General features: G+C 45.7%; 1 protein-coding gene across 3 annotated transcripts in view; it reads right to left on the bottom strand.

Annotated features, from left to right (window-relative positions):
* Positions 1–4,254: 4,254 nt before the first annotated feature.
* The window catches only part of LUC7L2 (LUC7 like 2, pre-mRNA splicing factor), a 54,096-nt gene continuing 32,793 nt past the window's right edge, over positions 4,255–25,557 (bottom strand). For all 3 annotated transcript variants that reach the window (XM_090042739.1, XM_090042737.1, XM_090042738.1), the window contains 5 exons: positions 25,254–25,430; positions 20,959–21,050; positions 18,801–18,830; positions 17,697–17,891; positions 4,255–5,339 (listed from right to left, as the gene is read on the bottom strand). In XM_090042739.1, coding sequence (XP_089898865.1) covers positions 5,147–5,339; positions 17,697–17,891; positions 18,801–18,830; positions 20,959–21,050; positions 25,254–25,430 — 687 coding nt within the window. In that variant the 3' untranslated portion in view covers positions 4,255–5,146. The remainder of the gene's footprint in view (positions 5,340–17,696; positions 17,892–18,800; positions 18,831–20,958; positions 21,051–25,253; positions 25,431–25,557) is intronic.

The following is a 25,557-nucleotide window of genomic DNA, read 5'->3' on the forward strand; positions in this document are numbered from 1 at the left end:
TGGTTTATTTCTCCAAGATCTGTCCACTTCAGCTTTGAATACCTCAAATACTGAAGCCTCATTTGGTGACCTTAAGCAGAAAGTACTCTTTGCTCAATAACCTCAGTATACACGGTGCAAAATTGAGAAGAGGAACACAGAAAAAGAAATACAAGATTTTCTACCCCCATTACCCAGGCTAGGTGGGGTGAGCTCAGCTTTTCTAACCTCTGGGAAGTACTTGGCTAACTAGGGCTCTATGTTGAAGTGCTTTTAGTAGATCTGAAGTCTCCCTGCAATGCTTCACGTGACATGGACATGACCTCAGGAAGGAAGGGAAAGTGTAAAAGGGTCAGTCCCTGTTGTGAGTCAAATTTATGTTCCTTTTTGACTATCCAGGAAGATGGCAGGAACAATGATCAGCAGTTCACCAAGGTATGTAACCTGTTTAGCCTACCAGTGGACAGACTACATATACAAACCACTTATCTTTTTGGGAGACCATCTAGGAAGCTGGCTGTCTTCTCCATGCTCCTAACCCTTCAGTGGCATGGGAGCAGGAGGTTTGAATTAGGATTCTCTTCTATTACCTCATGCAAAGCAAGACTTGTTGACTACCATAAACAGGCAGCTGACTTAAAAGATGTTCACATCCACTACAAGGATCAAGGGGTCCTCTGCCTCATAATTGCCAAAGGACAAAAAAAAAAAAAAAAAGGACAAAAGAAAAAAAAAAAAATAGCAAGCTTGCTAGGTGGAAAATGGCACAAAGTCACTGGGCATCAAGGTAAGAAGAGCGCACAGGTGGACACTAAAAATATTACCACTGGAGAATCCTGTTATGCCCCAAACCAGGAGTGCGCAACCTCTTTACCTTGCGGGCCAGATGGGCAGTGCCCAGTCTATTTCTGGGTCAAATCCAACTTGTAGCTCCAATCTGATGCCCAGGGCAGGACCAGTGGGGACCCATAGTCGTGTGAAGGGGTGTGGGGGGCAATCTGGCCCTGATCCAGACATGTAGGGGAAGGGGGCATGGCTTGGCTTTGACCCTCTGCACCAGGCTTGGGAATCTGGCAGTGGGAGAGGGGTAGTGATATTAACTGCCACTGCTAAGTTTCTGACCTGTGGGCAGGAAGCTGCACACCCCTGCCCTGGTTTTGCTGTCTGGGTAAAGCATTCACCCGAGATCACCTTACCATTTGCCTTGTGACACTGCTCCCAGCCAGAGGAAGATATAGGGGGAAGGGCAGTTGCACCCCCACCACTTAGGATTTATGCAATGCACTATGCTGCCAGGGTGCTTTAAAACAAATTCTTGAATACTGTGGGTCCCTTTCTCCCCTCCATGCAGCCACTGCTGAAATAGAAGGCTGATCTTACGCTTCACTTTTAAAACCTGTCCTAGGTCTCTCTCTCCCAGCAAAGGATTAATTCTGCTGCTGCTGTTTCACCTGCCTCCCCCGCAGCCTGTTTTTTCTCCAATTCTCTTTGCTCCTAATATAGAGGGATGAGAGAAAAAGTAGGGGGACAGGGGGAAGGCAGGTAAAACATCAGCAAAAGCAGGATTAACCCCTTCCCCTCCACAGGGCCATGACTAAAAACAGTCTGCAGGGCTGAGACAGATTATCAGAGAAAAAGATAGCTTGATTAGTGGAAGATCAAGATTGTGAAAAAGAGGGAAGGGTCATAATAACATCTGTGGATTGAAGAGAGAGTAGCAGCAATCAGGTAGAGTAAGGCAAGCTATTATTTCTTTTGCAGTTTTACTGTCTCTTAGCTGTCCCCTCTTCTGACCTGAAGCAGAATGCCCCATAGCTGAAATGGAAGAAAAGAGCAGAGAAGGGCAGACTGAAAATGAACTGGTCATGTTCAACATTAACTCAGGAGTGGAAATAACTGAGTGACATTTTGGATGCACAGTCAAGATGCTCAACAGGGCTACATTTTGTTTTATGAATCTGAAAGTGATATACAGCTAATTCTATGACTACAGGACTAATGAAACATCTTTTGGATATTTTTGCCTAGTTTTGTTATAGTTAATATATAGCAAATTAATGCACATTCTAGTCAAAAATTTGTTTTGGTTTCAATCTTAAACTAAATATAGCCATAGGTCCTTGGCATATTAGTAAATCTTCTAGTTCCTTAACTGGAGAAAAATATGTGATGATACATATGCCACATCACCTAAAAAAAAGGGAGTGGGGAAGAGACATGGCTCAAAGATATGTTACATTTCAAACTGCTGCCTTTAAAGGCAAACCAGGGTCTTCAGTGCTCCTGCTCTTTATGAAGAAGTGGAGGAGAGGGCACTACAGACTGGCTGGCTGGCTGGCTGTGCACTGCAAGCAGCAGTTATGCACACATCCCCTTTCTACTCCAAAGGAGGCTATTGCAAATGAAGCTTTGCAGGGGACTTACAATCTTCACCCCATTCCCAGAACAATATAGACCTATACCTTTGTGGCAGCGTGGGAGTGAGGGTATAGCCATGGTGATTCAGGAAATAGGCGAGAGGAAAAGATTTTTGTGGGCAATATCTTTTATTGGACCAACTGTGCAGCTGAAAGAGTTTTAAACATGCTTTTGAATGCGGGGCATTCTGCTTCAGGTCAGAAGAGGGATAGCTAAGACAGTAAAACTACAGAAGAAAGAATAGCTTGACTGTACTGTACCCAATTCCTGCTAATCTCTCTTCACTCCAGATGTTAATGACCCTCCCCAGGAGGTTGTGGGAGTGGGCTGGGGTTAGAAAAACATAGTTATAAACAAGATGAAACAAACAGATCAGAAACTATCCACTTTTGTCATGTCCAAACAAACTTACCAGACAAAAGCTATATGCGAAACGCATTTTCATGTGAGGTCTCTAATTCCAAGGGATTTCTTTGCTCATAGACATGATCCCAACAGCAGCAAATTGAGGCAGTATGCTGCAGTGGGGTCCAAACTGAATGGTAGTCCAAATTCTTATTTGGCTGCACGTGCATAGAGTACCAAAGAGAAAAAAGAAGTAAGATATCAGCACCATGATGCCCATGTAAAATGCTGCTGCCAAGCAAGAATTATTTTTGATCTTGCAGTGCCTTTCACCTTGAAGGATCACAGCATTTCACACTTTCTTAGCAACTTTGGGATGAAATGTGCATATTGCACAGCAATGCCACAGAACAGCTTACCACAAGCAGTTAACTGTGCCACTCTTGGGAACTGAAGGCAGAATTATATACATACCTGGGTTGAATAATTCTCACAAAGAACCTGATCTTTGCCACCTGAAAAGAATAAACTTTAATTACAAACAGGCAAGGATGTCCTAAGGCAGCGAGGGCCAACCTTTTTGAAGGACATGCCACAAATTAGTGCTGCGCTCTTCCCTGAGTGCTACATTGATCCCTTTCCCATGCCTGCCCTACTATTCTGCTTTCTGTCCAATCTATCAGTGTACTGCCTGTCCCCTCCCCACTCTGCTAGGTGCCACACACAAACACTGATCATGCTGCTTGTGGCACATGAGACAGGTTGGCTCCCAGTCGTAGGGGACAGGAGGAACTTCTCAGAGAACTGGTCAGTGACAAGTCAGACATCAAAGCACTTTGGTTAAGGAACTTCTGAAAGGTTGAGAGCTGATCAAGAAAGGAGCCTATTGAACTATTATTTTCATCTGCACGGTTTTTCTGGTGTTGTGCAACAGGAAACTTCACAATTGGCATGAAGCGTTATAGAGGTTGCTTTTATGCATACAGAATGGAGCATGACCACCTTTTTAACTCTTTAAAGCATTTTTTTTTGTTTAAATGAATGGCAGGAAGGGGTTCATTTCACATACCACAGTTCCATCTGATGAAGTAAGCTCTTGCTCATGAAAGTGTATGCATCTCTGATTCAATTAGTCTGAAAGATGCTCTCTACTTTGACTTCCATTGATAACAGTATACACATTTTAAGATGAACACAGATTGGATACAATGCCCCAGGTCATTAAGTTTAGCTTCCTTTCAGGCACCATGACACCATCATTCACCCCTATATATTTACTGCAGTCCCATTTAAAAATAGTTTGGCTGTAGCCTTTACTTTTTGATAATGCGGACTAACTTTTCACATGGAAGCTGCTAAGGGTAAACATCAGTAACAGACAGGACACTAGGATTTTAAGAACATTTGCCTATTTAATGACCTTCAAATGATAAGGATTTAACTTATGTTTCACTAGACAAGACATCTTCAGTAGTATAGCAATGTGTATTTTAAATAAATTCCTCCAAATGATAGGGTTCGGAACTGTTTTTTATTCTCCACATTTGATTGACCTGTTAAGAGAAATACAATTAGCAGCACATAACTTGAGAAATCAATGTGCTCAGTTTGATTTACTGGACAATGACATTTCCTTTTTTATTTTTATTTTATTACAATTAAGGATGTGCAGTTTACACCCCACAAGAAAAAGCAGAAAAAAGTTTTTATGGAAAAAACCCAGATATACTGAACACATACCAAATGAATGGTACAGAGATGTGGGACTGGCTTTGATTTCAGAATTTTAGTAAAAATAAAGATGTAATGCAACAGCTGCTCAATTTCCAAGTCTAAATAGGCACTGTAAAAAATGACATTTCAGCATTCTCCAGCACATATTCCAGTCTAAATGCTCCCACTGTAACCAACTCCTAAGTTCCCATACTACTGCTGGGAAGATAACCTTAGAATAGAAGTTTAGTACCTGCCCACCCTCTTAAAACAAAACAAAAAACAAAACCTTTCAATGTGGCTGTTTGGACTGGAACAGAATTGGAGAATTTTATAAAGGTTTGAGAGCACCCAAGGCAAAAAGTACAATATAATTTGTTCACTATTTAACTTGTATTTAAAAGGAGATTAAAACATTGAGATCGCACCATGGTACATAAAACTGTTGTCCTGAACAGAGATAAATCTTTCAAAAAAGTTTTACATCTTGGTGGAATCAAGGACACAGCTTTAGGCATCAATTGAAGAGGATTTAAATTTATAGTTGGTTATAACCGCTTTTATATACTGTACATCTACCCTAGTTGGATCAGTGTCTGGAACTGCTCAATGGTGTCCCTTTAAATTGTAAACTAAACCATAGTATGCAACTCCATAGGAAGCTAGAGATCAGGTGAATGTATAGCCACGGTTATATCTCCCCTGCTTCACGCTCTTCTGAGCTTCTCCGGTCTTCTGATCGTCCATTAGCACTTTCATAGGAACGTTTCTTGTCTTTCTGCTCTCGGGGTGACCTCTCTCTTGAGCTTCTGTCTTTGTCACGCGATGTTCTGTCACTATCTTTTGATCGTTCTTTGTCTCTGGAAGATCTTTCTTTTGAGGATCTGCAAGGGCAAGTACATTTGGAAATTCAAATTAGTCATGGATTTGTAATTACAATACAGAACACTCTGATTGTGTTATCCCTTTTCATATATCCTTTGCAGCCAGACAGACCTGTTTCATTCCATACCAACACAAACATGTAAGAAGCCATCAGGACACATTCCTCTGTATACTGCCCATTTTCAATTTCAAAATAATAAGCTAATCAGAGGCAGCATTTTTATGTATATTATACATATGATGAATATTATATGCATGTATCTGGAGCCAAGGTAAACTCCAGATTTTCCTTTTCATTAATCTTGATTTTGAGCCATTTCCTTGAAACTTTCATCAATGGAAAAGTCTGCTTACATTTCCCTTCTGTGATATAAAGAGCAAGACCATTTTATGCACAACTTGAAGTCAGCCAGATTTTCAAAATGCACATTTGAGACAATTTTAAAACTAATTTAAAAGCTTCCTTGTTTTGTACTAACATCTTCTAAGAACAAACTGTTCTATGGACTCTATGCTGTTTTATCAGATCATCTCCTGATGAAAATTATTTCTTGAGTGGTTTTAAGAAAGCTTAGTAGTTTATTTAATATTTAGATATTTCACTAGACTAATTTGAGCTTCCAGAAACTACTAAAGTTAGCCACGAAAGGTTTGTTCTGCCACAGATTTGCTAAATTAGCACAATCAAAAAAACCCAACCGGTGCTTAATTTTTCCAGTTTGAAAAATAGGGGTTAAAACAATCCCACTTATACCACCTTCCTAAAGCAGAGAGATTTGTGGCTGAAAAAACCTCTAATGCCCAAATTTGAACACTGAAATCATAACAGATCTAAAACAACAGCCTAATACAACATTTTTAAATAATGTTATAAAATCTAATATACAATGACATCTCTTATTGTCAAGAAATGCTACATGTTTAACACCAGAATAAAAGGTTGCACTGTCCCCACCAATGGAAGGCCTCTAAGAATTAGAATGTTAGTATCTTCAAAGCATAAGACACTCTGGAAATAGAGGAGGATCTACAAAAAGTTCCCAAGTCAATGCCTTAAAAACTCAGAAGCTGCAGCTACTTAGTATTTCAGTATTAATTTCACAGTAACTCCAATTACAAGTGATTATATACATTTTGCATCTCTATTTTTAAAATCTACTTTTGATTTATTTTTTGTGGCTTCCATCCTTCCGAAAGTAGACATGGCTGCTGTGTCACACTGCTTCTAAAGCAATTAGGACAGGGGAGATTTGACTAGTAGCTGTTTCTAGCACTGAGTGTACATGACACATTTATAAGCTCACATATTTTGTTCAATACTTCTTTGGGACATGGGATAGAAGCCCAGCCATTTCAGACCTTAAGATCAGTGACTGAGGTCTTTGGATCCACCAGGCAATTACATACACTCTGTCAATCCTCTGTTTTTGCTGTGGGTACTCCAAATATCTAAATTTAGCCCCTTTTGACACTATGTTTCTACAAATATGTTGGTAGCAAGAGGAGGAGAAGGGAAAATGTGGGTCCCTTACTGAATGGGGGAGGCAACCTTGTGAGAAAGGATGCAGAAAAGGCTGAAGTGCCCAATGTCTTTTTTTGCTTCAGCTTTTATGGTCAAGGTCAGCACCCAGACTACTGCACTGGGCAGCATAGTTTGGGGAGGAGGTGAGCAGCCAACAGTGGCAAAAAACAGGTTAGGACCTATTTAGAAAAGCTGGACACAACAGGTCCATGGGGCTGGATGGGATGCAGAGCCACTGGCCATCATCTCTGAAAACTCATGTCAATCGGGAGAGGTCCTGGATGACTCGAAAAGGGCAAACAGTGTCCATATTTAAAAAAAAGGAAAAAAGAAGTTCCAGGGAACTACAGACCAGTTGGCCTCACCTCAGTTTCTGGAAAAATCATGGAACAGATCCTCAAGGTATCCATCTCTAAGCATTTGGAGAAGGAGATTAGGAACAGTCAGCATGGATTCACCACGGGCAAGTCATGCCCGACTAACCTGATTGCCTTCTATGACAAGGTTTTGGCTCAGTGGGTGCAGGGAGACCAGCAGATGTGATATACCTTGATTTTATCAAGGCTTTTGATACAGTCTCCCACAGCATTCTTGTATGCAAGCTAAGGAAGTATGGGCTGGATGAATGAACTGTAAGGTGGACAGAAAACTGACTCGAGACATCAGGCTCAGAGGGTAGTAGTCAATGGCTCGATGTCTAGTTGGCAGCTGGTATCAAGCGGAGGGCCCAAGGGGTTGGTCCTGGGGCCGGTTTAATGTCTTCATCAACCCAGAAGATGGCATACAGTGCACCCTCCACAAGTCTGCTGATGACACCAAGCTGGGGAGAAGGAGGGGGAGAAGTAGTAGATATGCTGGAGGGTAGGGCTAGGATTCAGAGTGACCTAGACAAATTGGAGGACTGGGCCAAAAGAAATCTCATAAGGTTCAACTAAGACAAGTTCAAAGTCCTGCACTTAGGGTGGAACAATCCCATGCACTGGTATAGGCTGGGGGTTGACTGGCTGAGCAGCAGCTCTGAAGAAAAGGACCTAGGGGTCACAGTGGACAATAAGCTGAATATGAGCCAGCAGTGTGCCCTTGTTGCCAAGAAGGCTAATGGCATGCTGGGCTGACCTAGTAGAAGTGCTGCCAGTAGGTCAAGGGAAGTGATTATTTCCCTCTATTCAGCACTGGTGAGGCCAGATCTAGAGTATTGTGTTTAATTTTGGGCCCCCCACCACAGAAAGGATGTGGACAAATTGGAGAGGGGCAGCTTAGGGCAATGAAAATGGTGAGGGGGCTGGGGGGAACATGACTTCTGAGGAAAGACTGAGGGAACTGGGCTTATTTATTCTAAAGAAGAGGAGACAGAGGGGCCTTAATAGCAGCCTTCAACTACCTGAAGGGGGGTTCAAAAGATGGCAGATAACAGAACAAGGAGCAATGGTCTCAAGTTGCAGCAAGGGAGGTTTAGGTTAGATATTAGGAAGAATTTTCTTACTAGGAGGGTAGTAAAACACTGGAACAGGTTACCCCACAGGTGGGCAATTATTTTGGGCAGAGGGCCGCTTACTGTGTTTTGGAAAGTTGTTGAGGACCACAAGGGTAACCCTACCCCTTGACAGTTGCGCCATCCCCTGGTCACCATCTTGAGACCAGAAATCCCACCCCCTAGTCCCTGACCTTTGCCACCGGAAGTCCCTTCCCTCTTCCCCAGAAGTACTCCTTTCAGCAAGGGTTTGCCATCTCACAACCAGAAAAATACCAAGTTATATTCTAAAAATAAAACATCTACTACAACATTCATTAATTTGATTTCAAAAAATATTTTTGTCCTGATTTACATGAGTTTGTGTAGTGTACATAGAGGTGATTGCATAATAATTTAAAATGAAACCTTACTCTTGTATATTATGTAGGGGTGTATGTGGGGAGGGGGAGGAAGAGAGAGAGAGGTGGCAGAGCATGTGTGAGGTGGGGGAGCATATGGGGAAGGGTCGCTGGGGAGGGTTGTGGCATGTGTGGAGGGGGAGGGTTTGCCTACAGCCCCCCTGCAGCAGGCAGAGATCCCTGCACACTACTCCAAACCCAGGCTTCTGCTTCTCCTGGTCTTGGTGTGGCCCCATGCTCGCGCTCACAGCCACTTCCCCCTCCATCTGCCACTGCTGCCCTTCTGCAGCTGTAGGGGCTGTGGTGGCATCCCCTGCTTACCCCAAAGCTCCCCACCCCAGACATCCTGGACTCTCCTTGGCCCTGCCCCCAAACCCTCTGGTGACATATCAAGGGTAGAGGGAATTTGCCACCCCCCCAGATCTCTGCACTGATGGTGGGGTGCAGGGCTGCAGCCCTGCTAGAGCCAGTGCCCAGCAGCACTGGGAGGTGGCAGGGGTGCTGCCCAGCCAGGGCAATGCCTAGGGCCAGGGCAGGCACCTGTGGCTTTCAGGCATGGGGTCTCTGTGAGGCTGCTGTGAGGGGGGACAGGCAGTGGGCTGACAGAGACCCTAGTGCCTCCCCTGCACTCTGAGGGGTGGGCACATGCCCCCCCAGTGCATCCTCGGGGGTGGGGGGTTAGGTTTTATGAGGGCTGGGGGCCGAACTCTGGCAAGCCCGAACCATCTGCACTATTGGGGGGGGGGGGGGGCGGGAATGGTACAGGGCCAGTGCAGGCATGCCCCTTCCCCAACTTGCTCCCCTGGGCAGTTGCCCTTCCTGGAAGTGGCAGGGCAGGGGTGTGTAGGTCAGGGCAGGGGAGTGCAGTGGCAAGTCTGGGTTGAAAGCAAGGGGCACCAGCATATTAGGGCTGCTTAGTGTCACAAAGCAGTGTGGGGGACAGCTTTCAGCTGGAACTGAGTCCTAGTGCGCGAAGGGGGCAGGGGAAACTAATTTTCCGTGATAAAAAATACCCAAAGTCAAATGCCAAAATACACAGGTATTTAGAATTATTTATTATAACAACAGATGCACTGGTAGGCTTCCAAATTGCTTTAAAATTGTAAATATATCAACAAAACACTGTGTTGAATGGATTTTGGGGGTTTTAAATCAGAATTTTTGATTATTTTTTTTTTAAAAACAGAAAACCAGGATCCCTGGTCATGAAATGGAAAGTGACTAAGGGTAGTAAAACACTGGAACAGGCTGCCCAAAGAGGTTGGGAAGTCTCCATCCTTGGAAGTTTTTAAGAGTCGGTTAGACAAATACTTGATTAGGACGGTTTAGTCAGGGATGATCTATCCTGAGCAGGTCCTATGGACTAGATGACCTCTTGAAGTTCCTTCCAGCCCTATTTTTGTGATTCTACATCTCAGAAACTGGTAACTAAGGCAAATACATAACCATGTTTTTCTTCAAGTATGCATTCATGTGGACCCCACTGTAATGAACTGGCAAGGAGTAACCTCCTTAGACAGTAGGATGGCAGACTGACTGCTGGCATGGTTACCTACTTGGCCTTAGTTACCAGTTGTTGTTTTTTTGAGATGTAGTACAACAAAAAATAAGTGAGGGGTACTAATCAATGGCTTGATGTCTAGTTGGCAGCAGATATCGGGTACTGCTTTGGTTGTCACAAAGCAATTTATTTAATGAACATCAACAGGTTGCCTCTTGAGGCCCCCCCTCCAATTTCAAAATATTTTGCCAATAGTACCTACCATCCAAGGACAGGGGAGGAGACAAGCAGCCTAGAGTAGTGGAAGAACATGTTAGGGTTACCTAGATGTTTGCAAGTCAGCAGAACCAGATGAGATCCACAGCAGAGTACTGAAGGGATTGGCTAATGTAATTTCAGAACCATTGGCTATTCTCTTTGAGAATTCAGAGGGTGGCAAGGTCCCAGATGTCTGGAAAATGGCAAATATAGTGCCCATAAGCCAGTCAGCTTGACCTCAATATCCAGAAAGATCTGGAGCAGGTCATCAAGGTATTTATTTCTAAGCACATGGAGGAAACAAGGTGATCAGGAACAATCAGCATGGAATCATCAAGAGCAAGTCACACCTAACCAATCTGGGCTCTTTCTATGACAAGGGAAGAAGCTTTGTGGATGTGTTATACCTTGACTTTAGCAAGCATTTTGACACTGTTTCCCATGGCACTCATTAGTAAGTTAACGAAATACAAATTAGATGAAAGTACTGTGAGGTACATAGCTGGCTGGATCATTGTGCTCAACAGCAGTCATCATGGTTCAATGTCTAGGTGGAAAGAGGTATCCAAGTGGAGGTCTCTAGGAGTCTCTCCTGGGTTTGGTATTGTTTAATATCTTCATTAATGATTTGGAGGACAGGATTGAGCTCACAGTTGGGATACATCCAGATGACACTAAGTTGGGTTGAGTTGGAGACAGCCTGGAGGATAGTGCTAGAATTTAGAATGACCTGGATAGGCTGGAAAAATGGTCCACTGTCAACCTGATGAACTACAAAGATGACAAATGCAAAATCCTGCGCTTGGAACAGAATTATTGCATGCATAAATACACACTGGAGAATGGGTGGCTAGGCTGCAGTACCTCAGAGAAGGACCTAGGGGTTTCAGTGGATCAGAAGTTGAATATGAGCCAACAATATGCTCTTCTGCTGGGAAGGAAATACAACAGTGTGCACACAATCTGTCGGGGACAACTTCCTGGTGCAAGTGCTGGGGTGGCCAAGTAGGGGCCATGCTTTTCTTGACCTGCTGCTCACAAACAGGGAAGAATTGGTGGGGAATGTACTAGAAGATGGCAACTTGGGCAGCAGTGACCACGGGATGATTGAGTTCAGAATCCTGAGGAAAGGAAGGATGGAGAGCAGCAGAGTAAAGACTCTGGACTTGAGAAAAGCAGACTGACTCGCTCAAGGAACTCCTGGGCAGGATCTCCTGGGAAGCCAGTTTGCGGGGCGAGGAGTCCAGGAGAGTTGGCTGTACTTTAAAGAAGCTTTGCTGAGAGTGCAGGAACAAGCCATCCTGATACGTAGTAAGACTAGCAAGTATGGCAGAAGACCAGCTTGGCTTAGCAGGGAATGCTTCAGTAAATTAAAGTAACAAAAAGGAAGCTTATAAGAAGTAGAAGATGGACAAAGAACTAGGGAGAAGTATAAGAATATTGGTCAGGCATGCAGGGATGAAGTCAGGAAGGCCAAAGCTCAACTGGAGTTCAGCTAGCAGGAGATGTGAAGGGTAACAAGAAGGGTTTCTACAAGTATGTCAGTAACAAAAGGAAGATGTGGGAAAGAGTGGGTCCCTTACTAAATGGGGGAGGCACCCTAGTGACAAAGGACGCAAAAATGACTGAAGTACTCAATGACTTTTTCACCCCAATCTTCAGATGCAAGGTCAGCTCCCATACTACTGCATCACGCAGCACAGTTTGGCAAGAGGTCAGCAGCCAACAGTGGTGAGAGAACAGGTTAGGGACTATTTAGAAAAGCTGGGCATATACAAGTCCATCAGGCTAGATGGGATGCACCCAAGGGTGCTGATTGAGTTGGCCAATGTGACTGCTGGCCATCATCTTTGAAAACTTATGGCAATCGGGAGAAGTCCTGGATAATTGGAAAATGGCAAATATAGTACCCATCTTTAAGAAAGGGAAAAAGGAGGATCCAGGGAACTACAGAATAGTCAGCCTCACATCAGACTCTGGAAAAAATCATAAAGCAGATAATCAAGGAATCCAATTCTGAGCACTTGGAGGAGAAGGTGTACCTTGATTTTAGAAAGGCTTTTGATACCGTCTCCCACAACATTCTTGCACACAAGCTAAAGAAGGACAGGCTGGGTGAATGGACTGTAAGGTGGACAGGAAACTGGCTAGAGCATCAGGCTCAGAGGTAAGGAAAGTGATTCTTCTCCACTGTTCTGAACTGGTGAGGCCACATCTGGAGTACTGTGTTCAGTTTTGGAGACCCCACTACAAAAAGGATGTGGACAAACTGGAGAGAGTCCAGCCGACTGGAAACAAAAATGGTGAGGGGGCTGGGGCACATGACTTGAGAAGCTGAGGGAACTGGGCTTATTTAATCTAGAGAAGACAAGACAGAGGGAATTTAATAGCTGCCTTCACTACTAAGAACAAGGAGAAATGGTTTCAAGCTACAGCAGGGGAAGTTTTGGTTAGATATTAGGAGGAACTCTTTCACTAGTTCTCACTAGAAGAGTAGAAAAACACTGAAAAAACAGGTTACCCAGACAGGTTATGGACTCTCCATCCTTGGCTGGGATGTTCTAGTTGGGGATGGTTCTGCTTTGAGCAGGGGCCAGACTAGTTGACCTCCTGCAGGCCTTTCCAGTCCTAATTTCTACAATTCTATGATTCTCGTTGTAAAAAGGAGGCCAATAGCATACTTGGCTGTATTGATAAAAGTGCCACTTGCAAATCAAGGAAAATGGTTTGCCTACTTTGTTAGGCACTGCTGAGGCCCTGTACTGTGTTCAGTTTGGGGCCCCTCATTGCAACCAGTGTCACGCCTTAACTCCACAGTGTTGATTCAGCCAGGGCTTGGCGAATTAACTAGAGTAAAAATAAACAGGGAATGCCTGAACCCTGGATGCTTCTTACAACGCTCATGGATCTAGATGTATTATTCACTGCTTCCACTGAAACTTGGTGACCCATTTTTGCCATCAGCCAGCCAACCAGCTCTCCTAAATTCTCTCCTGAGGAACTCCTCGCTGCTTTCATGGGAGAACCTGACAATGGACAGCAACACCTGCACCAGGTCTGAAATTTTTATTTACAATGCAAGTGATGCCAACACACTTTGTCACCAATGCTGGTGCTGCCCATGTCAGTTTCAGCTGCTTGCTTAGTATAAGTTTCTCTGCCAAAGTTCTGGGCATCAGTTTTCTTCTCTGTGTTGCACTGAATGATGCTGCCTTGGCAAGGGTCTTGGAACATAGATGTCTTCTGGAGTGGACATCACTCTCATCACCTGTCACAAGGCATGAAATTTCAGGTTTTACACCTCTGAATTTGCAGGTCCAAGTGAAGAAGCAGACTGAGCATTTACTTGGGAGATGAGAGTCATTCAGGTGAAACTGACACCTGCTGTGTCTGTCTGTAAAGGGAATCGTTCCAAACAAAGCTTAATGCCTAAAATTCTGAATTTGAAAATTCCGGTAAATGGCTCTACAGGGCAGCTGTAAATGGCTCTACATGGCAGCTGATTTCAATCCAGATGGGTAGGTTACAGTCTAAAATATTAAGTTTAGAACAGTGAAGTCTGCTCTAAAGTACCTTAGAAGTCAAAGACCTGTAAGGGAATCAGCTGGACTTCTGGATGATCAGAATGTAAAAAGGGGCACTAAAGGATGACAGGACCATTGCTGAGAAACTAAATGCATTCTTTGCATCAGTCTTCACTGTGGAAGATGTTAGGGAAATTGTCACGAGATCCACTCCTCTCTAGGGATAAGTCAGTGAAGCTGACCCAAACTGAGGTATTAATAAATGAGGTTGTAGTGGAAATTGAGAAACTAAACAGCAACAAATCACCAGGACTTAATGGCATTCACCTTCAGGTCCTGAAGGTCAGAAACTGCTGAACTCCTAACCAGTATGCAAGCTATCACTAAAAACAGCTTTGATACCAGAAGACTGAAAGGTTGCCAATGTGACATCCATATTTTAAAAAAAGGTCTAATGGGGAAGCACGGAACTACTAGCCGGTAGCACTGTGTGAAACAGCACTGTTCTGCTTCAACTTCTGTTTCGACGGAACAGCGTTTCATTTTGTTTCAAAAGCACTGTTGTGTTTCGTTTCGGAAATGGAACAAAAGGAGGCTGCTGCTGCCACTGGCCCCAGGTGGCAGAACCAGCGTCCTGTCATCCAGCACGCAGATCAGAGGCCTACACCTCTGGGAGGAGTCCAGCACAGCCCTGTAGCCCTCCCAGTGGGGCAGGCCCCCAATCTGCCTGCAGGATGACAGGAGTCTTCTGCTGTCAGCTGGGACCGGTGCTGGGCGCAGTCTGTGCCGACCGCCAGGAAGATTGGTGCTGCCACTGGCCCCAGCCGGCAGTGACAGCATGCTGTCATCTGGCACAGATCCAGGGGCCCACAACCCCAGGATGGCTGGGGGCTGTGCCAGAATCCTCCCGGGGACTGAGGTGAGCCAAAAAGCCTTCAAAACAGCCCTTGTTTCATTCTGAAGCTGTTTTGAAGGCTTTTGTTTTGTTTTGATTTTGGTGTTTGGAGCTCGAAATGCATTGAAACAGCTTCAAAACAAGACACCCAGTGAAATTTTGCGCAGCCCTACTGGCCAATGAGCTTAACTTCTGTTCCTCGAAAACAACAACAAAAATAAAAATGGTTAAGTACATGGATGAACATGACTTGTTGGGGAGGAGTCAACACAGTTTTATCAAAGGAAAATTGTGCCTCACCAAACTATCAGAGTTTTCTGAGGGCATCAATAAGCAGGTGGATTTAGTGATTCAGTCAACACAGTATATCTGGACTTTCAAAAAGCATTTGACAAGGTCCTCCATCAGAAACTCTTAACTAAGTTAGATTCTGTGTTGGGTTCAGTGCTGTTTTCCAGATCATTTATGAATACAGGTTTCCCTTGCTTTACGTGGGTTTCATATGTGCGAATTCGCTCTTATGCAGTGACTGCTTTTATACCAAAAATTTGTTATATGCAAGGTAAATTCACTCTTAGGCGATCAGTGTGGTGGAAGCATGCAGTAAGCTGCTTTGTGTGGTGCATTGTGGGAATGACTCGCACCAAAATATAGTCTCCTGTGTGGATTTTCTTTCATTTTTTTTTCTTTTTTTAAAAGAGATTTTTTTGTGTTCCAGGCCAAATCAAGTACAAATCCATGAGTCGGTTCAGAACTGTAAGTGGCCCTACAACTAGCAAACATCCTCAACCCTCACTGGGAGCTTCAGATATTTCCAAAGTCTTTTGGTAGGCATCCTACATGCAGGCCCAAGCCCGGAGGCTTGGGGTTCGGATGCCCCCAAGTTTTGCCTGCCCTCAGCCATATGGCTGCAGGAGGAAGCTAGGGAGGAGTCTCCCATTTCCATAAAGCGGGCATAAAGCCCTAACACCATAGTGGGTACTAACCACACCAGAAGAACAGTTATCCCCAGGAATGCTTAAGGAAAACTGCCTTCATGGACCCAGATACATGGTGTTTCCAAGGGATCTGTATTCCTTGCTTCTTGTCTGCAACATGTTTCTGTAGTTGCTGTTCCCACTATGATAGTGCCCTGTGCTTGTGTGTACTGTCTGCTATTGGCGAGTACCAAAATTGTCTTGTAAAAGTAGTAGAAATGTGTCTGGGAATCAGTACAGTTGTGGTCTTGGATGTATCCCTATGTGTTACAAAGTGGGTACCTTTATCCAATGAGTTATGCACTATTTTCCAAGAATGCAGGTACAGCATAAAGCAAGGGAAACCTGTATGTTAAAGGGGGTGAGTAGAAAGATGGCTTAATCTGCCAATGATAAAATTATTCCAAGTGGTAAAGACCAAGGTGAGGAACTATAGACAGATTGGTACAATTGAGTGAACAGGCAAACAAACTGCAGGTGCAATTCAATTCAGAAAAGTGTAAAGTGATGAACCTGGGCAAAAATAATCCAAACTATACCTACATTATTTATTATTACAGAGGAGAGATCTGGAAATCACTGTGGACATTTTGCTAAAAACATTAGCTCAGTGCTCAGCAGCTACCAAAAAGGCAAATAAAATGTTAAGGGTTATTAAGAAAGGAACTATAAATGGGAGATCCTGGGGTCGAAAAAGCCTGTGAGGAAACAAAGCAGGGTGGCACATGTGGTGGCAGCATGTGCTGCCCAAAACTGGAGCTTGGCCAACTGGAGCCATGCTCCAGCTGCCAGCCAGGCTCCCAGTTGCAGGAATGCCATGGCTGCAGCTTCCCTGGCCTCCAGGACCCCAGGTAAGGCTGCTGGCCCCAGGTTCCCCTACCCCATCCAGGGTAACCTGCTGCATGCATGACACAGGTGTTCCCCCAGGGACAAGGTGTGCTGCTGCTACTTGTCCCCAGGGTACTAAATATCTGTGCTCGTCTGGACACAGCCATATAGGAGCAGAAGAAAACTAAGAGCACATGCAATCTCAAGAGATACTGCTGTATAAAAATAAGTCAATCCTGTAGGGTGGGTGCATATGTACTTAGAGTAGGATTTAAACTGATAAAGTCAATGCAAAACACAGACCTAGTAAAATAATTTCTCAACCACATTTACTTTGTGTGCTTTCTAGAGTTACAAAACCTGAGATTCATTGAAACCAGGCATCTTTCTTGTGAGGCCAAACTCTGTAATGATTTCAGACTGGGCACCCTATCCTCACTTCTGTAAGTGCTTTTTATGTACAACTAACCCTGTCTCTCTGCTATGTGTTCACTTAAGAAGCTCTGGGCCTCTTTTGCAGTTATGCTTGTGGCACATCTAGAAAAAAAGATTATTCCTGAGGGATGGGCCAGTAATACAGTCATTCACTGCCAGTGTTCCCTTCAATGAGGTATTAAAATGACTTCCCCCAGCAAAACAGTTCTCTGAAACGCAGCAACAATAAGTTGCCTTTACGATCACCTCATTTTATTTAAACTCCTGCTACAACATACAGTTTATACATTTGACATGGCTATATCCCACTGTCACGTCACAGCAGTCTTCGCTGCCATAAACCAGATAAAAAAAGAAATCTTATTGTTATTATCACAACTTTGTACACACGCTAAAACAAATTGGAAAAGCTTCAAAATGTTTATTAAAATCGATAAATGGGCTTGGAAACCATTTTTATTTTTCGGAAAAATGCTACAACCATTTTCTAATCTGTATCTCTAAGAAGGGAAAACTAGCAGTCCCTCTCTGGGACAACACTTACCGTTTTTTGGAGCTGCGCTCTCGGCTCCTGTCCCTGGAACTATGCCTGCTTCTATGGTGGCTGTGGCTCCTGCTGCGGCTGTTAGAGCGAGATCTGTGACGGTGGCGTTTCTCCCTGGACTTGGAACGAGTTCTCCTTTTTCGTTCCCAGGAAGGAGAACGAGACCGATGTCTGCGGCGATCTCGAGACCTAGATCTGTAAACAGTATGAAGGATTTACACTGAATGACAGTCACCCTAATGCTTTACCAAAATAATTATTTTGTGTTCTATACATAGTAGCCTGTCTGTCCAGAGACCACTCTCTAATTTCCAGTTACAACATATTTTTATTGTAGATCAACCCAAAGAAGAGGGAGAACCATTTAAGAAATCTGTTTCCTTTGTGATTAAGCACACATGGCTAAGTGGGGGAGCATGGTTAGAGTTTTGTCACTTCTCCCCCACAACTCCCCTAAAAAAAAAAAAAAAAAAAAAAAAAAAAAAAATTCAAAATCGCCCATTTGACCAAGTTGCCAGTTCAATGGACAGATACCGTTACAGCATGTTGGTGGCAGTTATGAATAGATACTTAGCCTCTGGCAGCTGTTGTATACTTGCATTTGCTTAACTAGAAAATGCAATGCATTAATCTGATGTACTTACTACTGAAGTTTTAAAATAAGAGACTTTAAACTGACTACTACAATGAGAGTATATTGCATGCTTTCAACACTGATCTCATTTATATATACACACTACTGCACAGTCAACTGTAGCATTCCTCATGGGTAAACAAGGTACTTGGGACTTCTGAATCTAAATGCATGAGCTGCTTAGGCTAAAGAACTTAGACCATGAGGTAGTGGCTGATTTAACCTTTTGCATGTGTTCCAACCACTACCAGAAGACAAAAAAACCCCCAAACACTTCACCGCAGCTATGTGTTGTGTAAGTAGTGCAGTATGTTGGTGAGGAGCATAAAAGCGGAGAAGGATGGCAATACAATAAGATTCTCTGTCCCTAAAGGAAGACAAAGCAGTCTAATCATGTTTCATAATGAGATTTATAAAAGGATCTAGCAGCTTGACTTTACTAGCAATGCAGATTCCTGCAGATTACACACCTTTTAGCTTGCTTGCTATGGGATCTGGACCTAAAAACAAATTAGAAAATTAGATCAGGTTGCATGTCACAAACAAGGACATTTCCAGTTAAAGTGTTGGTCAATACTCACTTTATCCCACATCCAAGGCAACTTTGAATTTAAGATGACTCCCCACCACCCCATCCAGATGACGTACCAGGGGTAGGCAATGTTTTTTGGCCTGAGAGCTGAAAAACTCACAACGTCTACCTTGTAAGGTGTCAGAGTGCCAGCACACGAGAAAAACAAAACTGGGGTGGGCGGTATATGGCAGGATGCACTGAATATTAATATAGTTAATAATCATAAGTGTTTCTTTTTATAGACATTTTGCAATTTTTTTTTTTATGGTAAATACCAAGTTTTCTAAAAATTCGAAACTTGGTGAGAAACAAAACTTCATAGGGGGGAAAGAGAGAGCAAAGAGAGAAGGAAGGAGGGAGAGGCAGAAGGAGAGGGAAAGAGAGAGAGGTGCAGGGGGGAGGCACCCCAGGTAGGCTGGCCTGGCCAGGCCCTTAAGAAGGTGGCAGCCAGAGGAAAGAAGGGGCCAGGAGAGGCATGGGGACTGCCCCAGAGCTCTGCAGACTCAGGCCACGGTGGAGGCACCCAGTGGCACCCAAGGCGGGGGCCTGGCTTAGGTCGGCCTGCACAGCTCCTTGGAGATGGGGTGCAGCTGCCATGCCTGCAAGAGGATGCTGGCTGGCCAGGGCAAAATGCTGGGCTTGGGGGCTCCCGGCTTGACCCATGCACGCTGGGCACAGCGCGAGTGGGGCAGAGTTCCCCAGGCCGCGGCAGGAGCCCCTGGGGCTCTGGGAACAGATTTGCAATGCTTGCCCTGGCCCTTTATGGGGAGCTGCAGGTGGGTAAGCCCAGGGCCTGGGCAGGCTGGGTCAGCCATGGCAGCTGTTCCCAGAAGCTCCTGCAACCAGGCCCTTGCACTGGGGGCAGCTCCACCCTGCTTGTGCTGTGCCCGATGTGCAGGGAGGCCAAACCTCGAGCCCCACCAAGCCCAGCGTCCTGCCCTGGCCAGGCAGTGTCCCCCCAAACAGCTGTGCAGGCTGGGACAGACCACACCTTGGGTGCCACTCAGCACCCTGCCAGTCCACCATGGCCCCAGCCTGGGAGCAGCCCTTGCTTCCTGCCTGGCCCCTGCCTTCCTAAGGCCCAGTTGGGCCAGCCTGCTCATCCAGGGGCCTGGCTGAGCTGGGGGATGCAGCCCAGGGGCAGGGGGTGGGGTCAGCAGAAAAGAGACAGCTTCCCTGCCTGTGTTCTTCTGATTTTACCCCTGGTGCCTTCTGTGGTGCTGGAGAGCACAGTGCAGCAACTTAAAAAAAAATTAAAACAATTTCCTCACCCACCTCTTGGCATGCTGGGGAAAGTGTCTCTGCGTGCCACTAATGGCAGGCGTGCTGGGGGTTGCTGACCCTTGTGCTATATGTAGAAAACTTATAATTTGGAGGGTTGTCTTATATTTGTCCCCACCACCACTACAGCAGGGAAAGCAGTGGCAGGAAGACAAACAGCCTGGCCATCCTTTCCCAGCCTTGCCTTCCCCTCCCCTTCCCCCAATGCCTACCCCCACCCTTTGGTGCCCGTCTGTGTCCTTCTCAGTGCTTACGCCTTCTAGCATCTGCTCTCCCCTCCCTGCTTGTTCAAAATATGTCCCAGGTTCCAGCCCTGCTTCACTTGGGGCCTGGAGCACATGCTGGCTCTGGCCCCCACTTAACTCACAGCAACAGTTGCAGTGGAGGCAGCTCCAGCCCTGGGGCTGGAGCTAGAGCTGTGGCCAGTGCTGCTGCTGTTGGGACAGGGTTCAACTGAGTGCAAGCGTCAGCAGCAGCTGGGGGTGGGGGAAGGGGAAAGAGAGAGAGGAATAAGCAGCACAGAGCAGAGATAATGGGGTCAGGGATGATGTAAGGTCATGGCCATAGCAGTTGCCTGATCCCTGCTGCTTTGTACTGTAATCCAAAATGACCACCAACCCCACCATCAAAAGAAAGGAGAAGAAAAAAACTAACTCATCTTGGATTCAAGTAAAGATTATATACTGAGAAAGTGTACTGACACAGAATTTAGGCTTAACAAGTTTCTAAAATGGCTATTAAATTATTCAGGCAAAAATAAAACAGATTTCTACCTCCTCAGCTTCTCTCTTTCCTCTCTTTCCCTCTCCTCTCTCCGTTTCAGACGTTCCTGATTTCTTTTTTCTTGTTTATCAGCCACAATCCTCTTAAAAAACAACAAAAAAAAGTTACATTCATAATCTTATATTCCAAGACCTTCAGGGGGAATGTGTTATAAAAATAACTTGGACAGACAACAGTCAGTTTTTTCCTTTTGTCCTCAGCACTTGTCATGCCTCATTTTCTCCTCAGTATGGTATCTGGGAACAACTTTGTTAAAAGAATGATAGTTACTGCAAGAGAACTACAGAGAAGAGGAGAGTATTACACCAAGACCTGAAGGAAGTAAGTTTATACAAATCACCGTTTCTCATGAAATGAAGAGCAAATGCAGTCAGGTCAAAACTTTAATGTGCAAATTTGCAGATGAGTCAAACCATATTCTGGTTAGCAGCCGGCAAATCAGAAAAAACAGAGGTAGGAATTTAATAAACTCTTTCTATTTATACTGGAGCGTAATTTCCTATTCTTGTTAAGTCTCTGGCTGATGCCTGGCTCTAAAGCTCCTTGCCTCTGAAGTGCAAGCATGGCAATTATAGGCCTCAGACTCATCTGTACCATGACAAAATGGTGAGGAACTTGCACTACTACAAAACTTAGAGCACTATAGGGGAATATACACATTTAAAGCCCCCTGGTTGGAGAACTAAAGTTAACCACAGTATACTCTCTGAGGAGGGAGCTGGCCCAGAGGAAGTTAGGGCAGAGCTGAAGTCAGGACTGCAAGAGAGTGAGACAGGGGAAAAGAGTCCTGTGGAGAAGGAACTAGGGACCCCACATAAGGAGGCTCTGCTAACGTTCCTGAAGGAATGGGGCCTGAGATGGGAACGGTGGCAAGGGCAGAGCATTATGGAAAGAGAACAGCTGAGATGCCAGCTGGAAGAATTACTCCGACCTCGAGAGGAGGGGGAGAGTGTCCAAGTTCCCACAGGAGGTGAAGTGTCTCTCGTACCTGGTGGAGATGCAACACGACCGGCCAGGGGTCCAACACAGCAAGGGCCTAAGAGAGGCCGGAGGAAAAGGGAATGAGTGGAGCCCAGTGGAAAAGGAGGTACCAAGGGGCAGGAGACAAAAAGTAGAAAGCCATTGCCGAGAGGGGACGCAAGGCAGGAGAAAAGGCCTGAGATTTATGTTAACGGCATCCCCAGGCTCATTGGGTGGCACTTGTTGCAGGCTGTCCTTGAAGAGAAAGTAGGAAGGGTAGCCTACGTGAAGATCCATAAGGGGCCCTGGGGAGAATCTATGGGGCGAGGAAAAATAGAGTTCTGGAGGAAGGAGGATGCTCAGAAAGCCTTAGATCAGCAGTGGGAGATCTGGGGAAGAATCCAAGATCTCCAAGGGTCTATGGAGGGGCGACGGCCCCCACGATGGCTTCAGAGAGGAAGGCCAGGGGAGGTGGGGGCAGACCAAAGAAGAAAAGGAAGAAACCCCCAGGGGGAGGCCTGGTCTGTGATGGTCAAGGCAGGTGTTGTACCAGGGTCTGCTAATGTGGGGGGACTGCCTGTGGCGGGGCAAATTCCGAGAAATCCCACAGGTGGCGCCCTCGGTAAAAGGGGAGCAGGAGGCGCCTTAAAACCTCTGCCAGTGTAGGTTGGAGACGACCGTGGAAGAAAGACCCGAGCTGCAGAAGATGGACGCGCAGGCGTGAGTGAAGAACGAGAGTGAAGACTTGGCTCGGTGAGTGAGAGCTGAAGAGGGGGAGGTGTGTAGCAGGGCTATTGAGTTGCCTGCTACTGAAGATAGGGAATGGCTTAGCTGCCAGTTAGTAAGGCAGCAGGTGTTAGTTGTTGGGAGCTGATTAGATTAGCTGACCGCCAGGGGGCGAGGCTTGGCCTTCATAAGGAAGGGAAGGCTGAGGCCAGACAATTCCCCTTTGGCAGCCGCAGGAGCTTTGTGAACTGAGCTGAGCAGCCCGAGTCAGTGGTTGCAGCCTGACCACTCTGACTGGCTGCAGTGATGCAGGGGTAAAGAGAACCCTGATGGAGGTACAAGAGAGAGCCAGCATTGAATGGAGCGGGCATTATGAGCTTGGGGGCTTATGATGCTTTATAGCCGGCTGGCTTCTAGTTTTGTGGAGTTGTGAGTATTACACCGGAGGACCGGGCGAGGCTGTAGGGGTGGAGGAGGCCTCAGCAGGAGCTCCCCAGTAAGGTGGGGGAGTTCCTGGCACCACGGAGGGTGCTGCGTTGTGGGGTTGTCCCAACCCCAGCCCACTGGGGCAACTTCAGGAAGAGTCTAGTAGAGGCGGAAGCCCAGTAGGGTGTGGGCCCAGGCAGGTGGGTCTAAGCAGTGGGGGTGTCCCGACCCCAGCCCAGCGTGGGCATTACTGGGACAGGCCCCAATTGGAAGTCCCAATTGGGAAGAGCCCCAGTGGGGTGTAGGCCTGAGTCAGGCATAGAAGGCCCGAGTGCGGGCAGCGAGCGCAAGGGGAGCAAGCAAGGGCCCCAGTGGGGGCATAGAAGGCCCAGTGTGGGCAGCGGAGTGCAAGAGGCGCGATCACAGGCCCCAGTGCGGGCGGAGAGTGTGAGGAGCGCGAGCAAAGGCCCCAGTGCGGGCATAGAGACCGCGGGGAGCGTGGGACACAGGTCAGGACGCGAGTGGCCGCGGAATATAAGGGAGGCAGGCCCGAGTGGGGCGCTGCCTGTGAGATACGAAGCCCGGGAGGGGGCGCGTGTATTGAGTTGGCCCCGGGAGAGGACCAGCACCGGGACTCGGAGAAAATCCTGGCATAGTAAGATCAGCCCCGTTCCAAGAAGGGTAGGAAGACAGCCTCCTTAACTGAACTAATAAGATCAAAGATGTGGCGGGCGAGACGGAGGATGTGTTAAAGACCGAGACTTGGCAGGCAAGGGCATTAGGGGAGGTCACGGCACCCTTAGGGGCCGTCCTGCCACAAGGGGGTTACTCCTTTGTTCCCTCAAAATCCAGGGCACTTGGTCAGTGAGCCCACTCACTGACAACTTGCCTCTTTCCTGCTGGACATCGATTCAGGAGGCAGTCTACCTCTCACAGAGGGCCTCACCCTGCTGTCTTAATAAATAGGGTGGCTGTGGGCTGCCATCTTGCCACCCTCCCTAGGACGGTTGTTACACTTGTCACCAGGGCTTTCATAACAGCAGCGGCAGGCTTCTCTGTTTCCATGGCAGTGGCAGCAGGATCCCAGCAGTGGACTCTGACAGCTTACCCAGGTGAGCAAAGCTGCAGCCCCAGGTCTTGGCTGGGCTGCAGCTCTGCTCCTGGTGGGCTGTTAGGGAGACAGCTGCTCTTCCCTTCTCCCCTGCCTTGGAGGGGAAAAGGGAGTGGGGGAGGGACAGCAGAGCACTGTGGGATACTGAGGGTCCAAGACCTCTAAGTGGACACACACTGCATGTGGTGCTATGAAATTTGGCACTACAGAGAAGTTCCTGGTTCAACTGTCAACACTCAGCAACAAAACAGGAACATTTCTGTAGTGCCGGAGCCACTTTTGTATCACTAGTGAAGGTGTGCACAAATGCATTCTAACCTTTCGGAGTGCTACAAGGACATATATAGTACTACAGATATAATGTGTCTATGGCCATAATCAGAAAGGATGCTTCCTTGAGCTCCCATAGTTTGGTATCTCTTTTTCAATTTATTAACATTCTTTTCAAAATGTGGACACCAGAACCAGGCACTGGTTGTTGACAGCAAAAAATTAAATAAATATTGCTTTCCTAATTTACTAGATATGGGATCAGCAACCTTTCAACAACAGTGAAATGAATTAGCAGAGTGTAGTTCTAAAGCAGGCTGCCACGTCCCTGGCTTGGCAGGCTAGGTAACAACTCTATGTGTCGCAGGTTGCCCACTTCCTGCACTAGATCATTCCTTACTACTATATCCAAGAATTATAATTCCCTCTGTCATTGTATCACACTAGAAACTTATGTTCAGTTTGTTAGCCATGATCATTCCTACTTTTTTTTTTCTGTCACTGCTTTTCAGGTTACAGTTCCCAAGTCTGTGACCCTATATTTTTAACTTCAAGTAGCATGACCTTGCATTTGGCTGAATTAAAACATTGCTCAAATGAATTCAGATCACCAGGTTACTCTGAACCATCTATCTCTATTAATACTCCATCAATCCAGAATACCTCAAATTTTAAATGTACAAATTGAACACAAGAACAAAATGCATGTATGTGTACACACACAAAGTATAAATTTCCATCAAAATCTCTGGGTAAGTAATCAAGTAAAGAAAAACAGTAAGCCTAATTTACCCTGAGCTCCTCAAGTTTCTCTCTTATTTCAATAAATCCTAAGTGAAGTTTTCCTCCAAAGTGGTCAGCAAGTCGCCTGTCGTTATCATGGAGACCCAGGTAGGCAGAACACACTTCACAGACCCGGAGCTTCTGCTGCTGAAAGCTAGATGCAGGCATAGAGTTCCTGTATACTTCCTGGAGAAAGAGACATTTGGAAAGCAAGAACTTATTAGAAGTAACATGTATGATAATCAATCAGATTCAGTCATTCTTGGTTTTGAAGGAAGGGTGACATTTAAAATGATGTAAAACTTGTTTGGCC

This window comes from Crocodylus siamensis, chromosome 4 (genome assembly GCF_052110815.1).
Source record: "Crocodylus siamensis isolate JL-2025a chromosome 4, ASM5211081v1, whole genome shotgun sequence".
In the NCBI taxonomy this organism is placed as follows: Eukaryota; Metazoa; Chordata; order Crocodylia; family Crocodylidae; genus Crocodylus; species Crocodylus siamensis.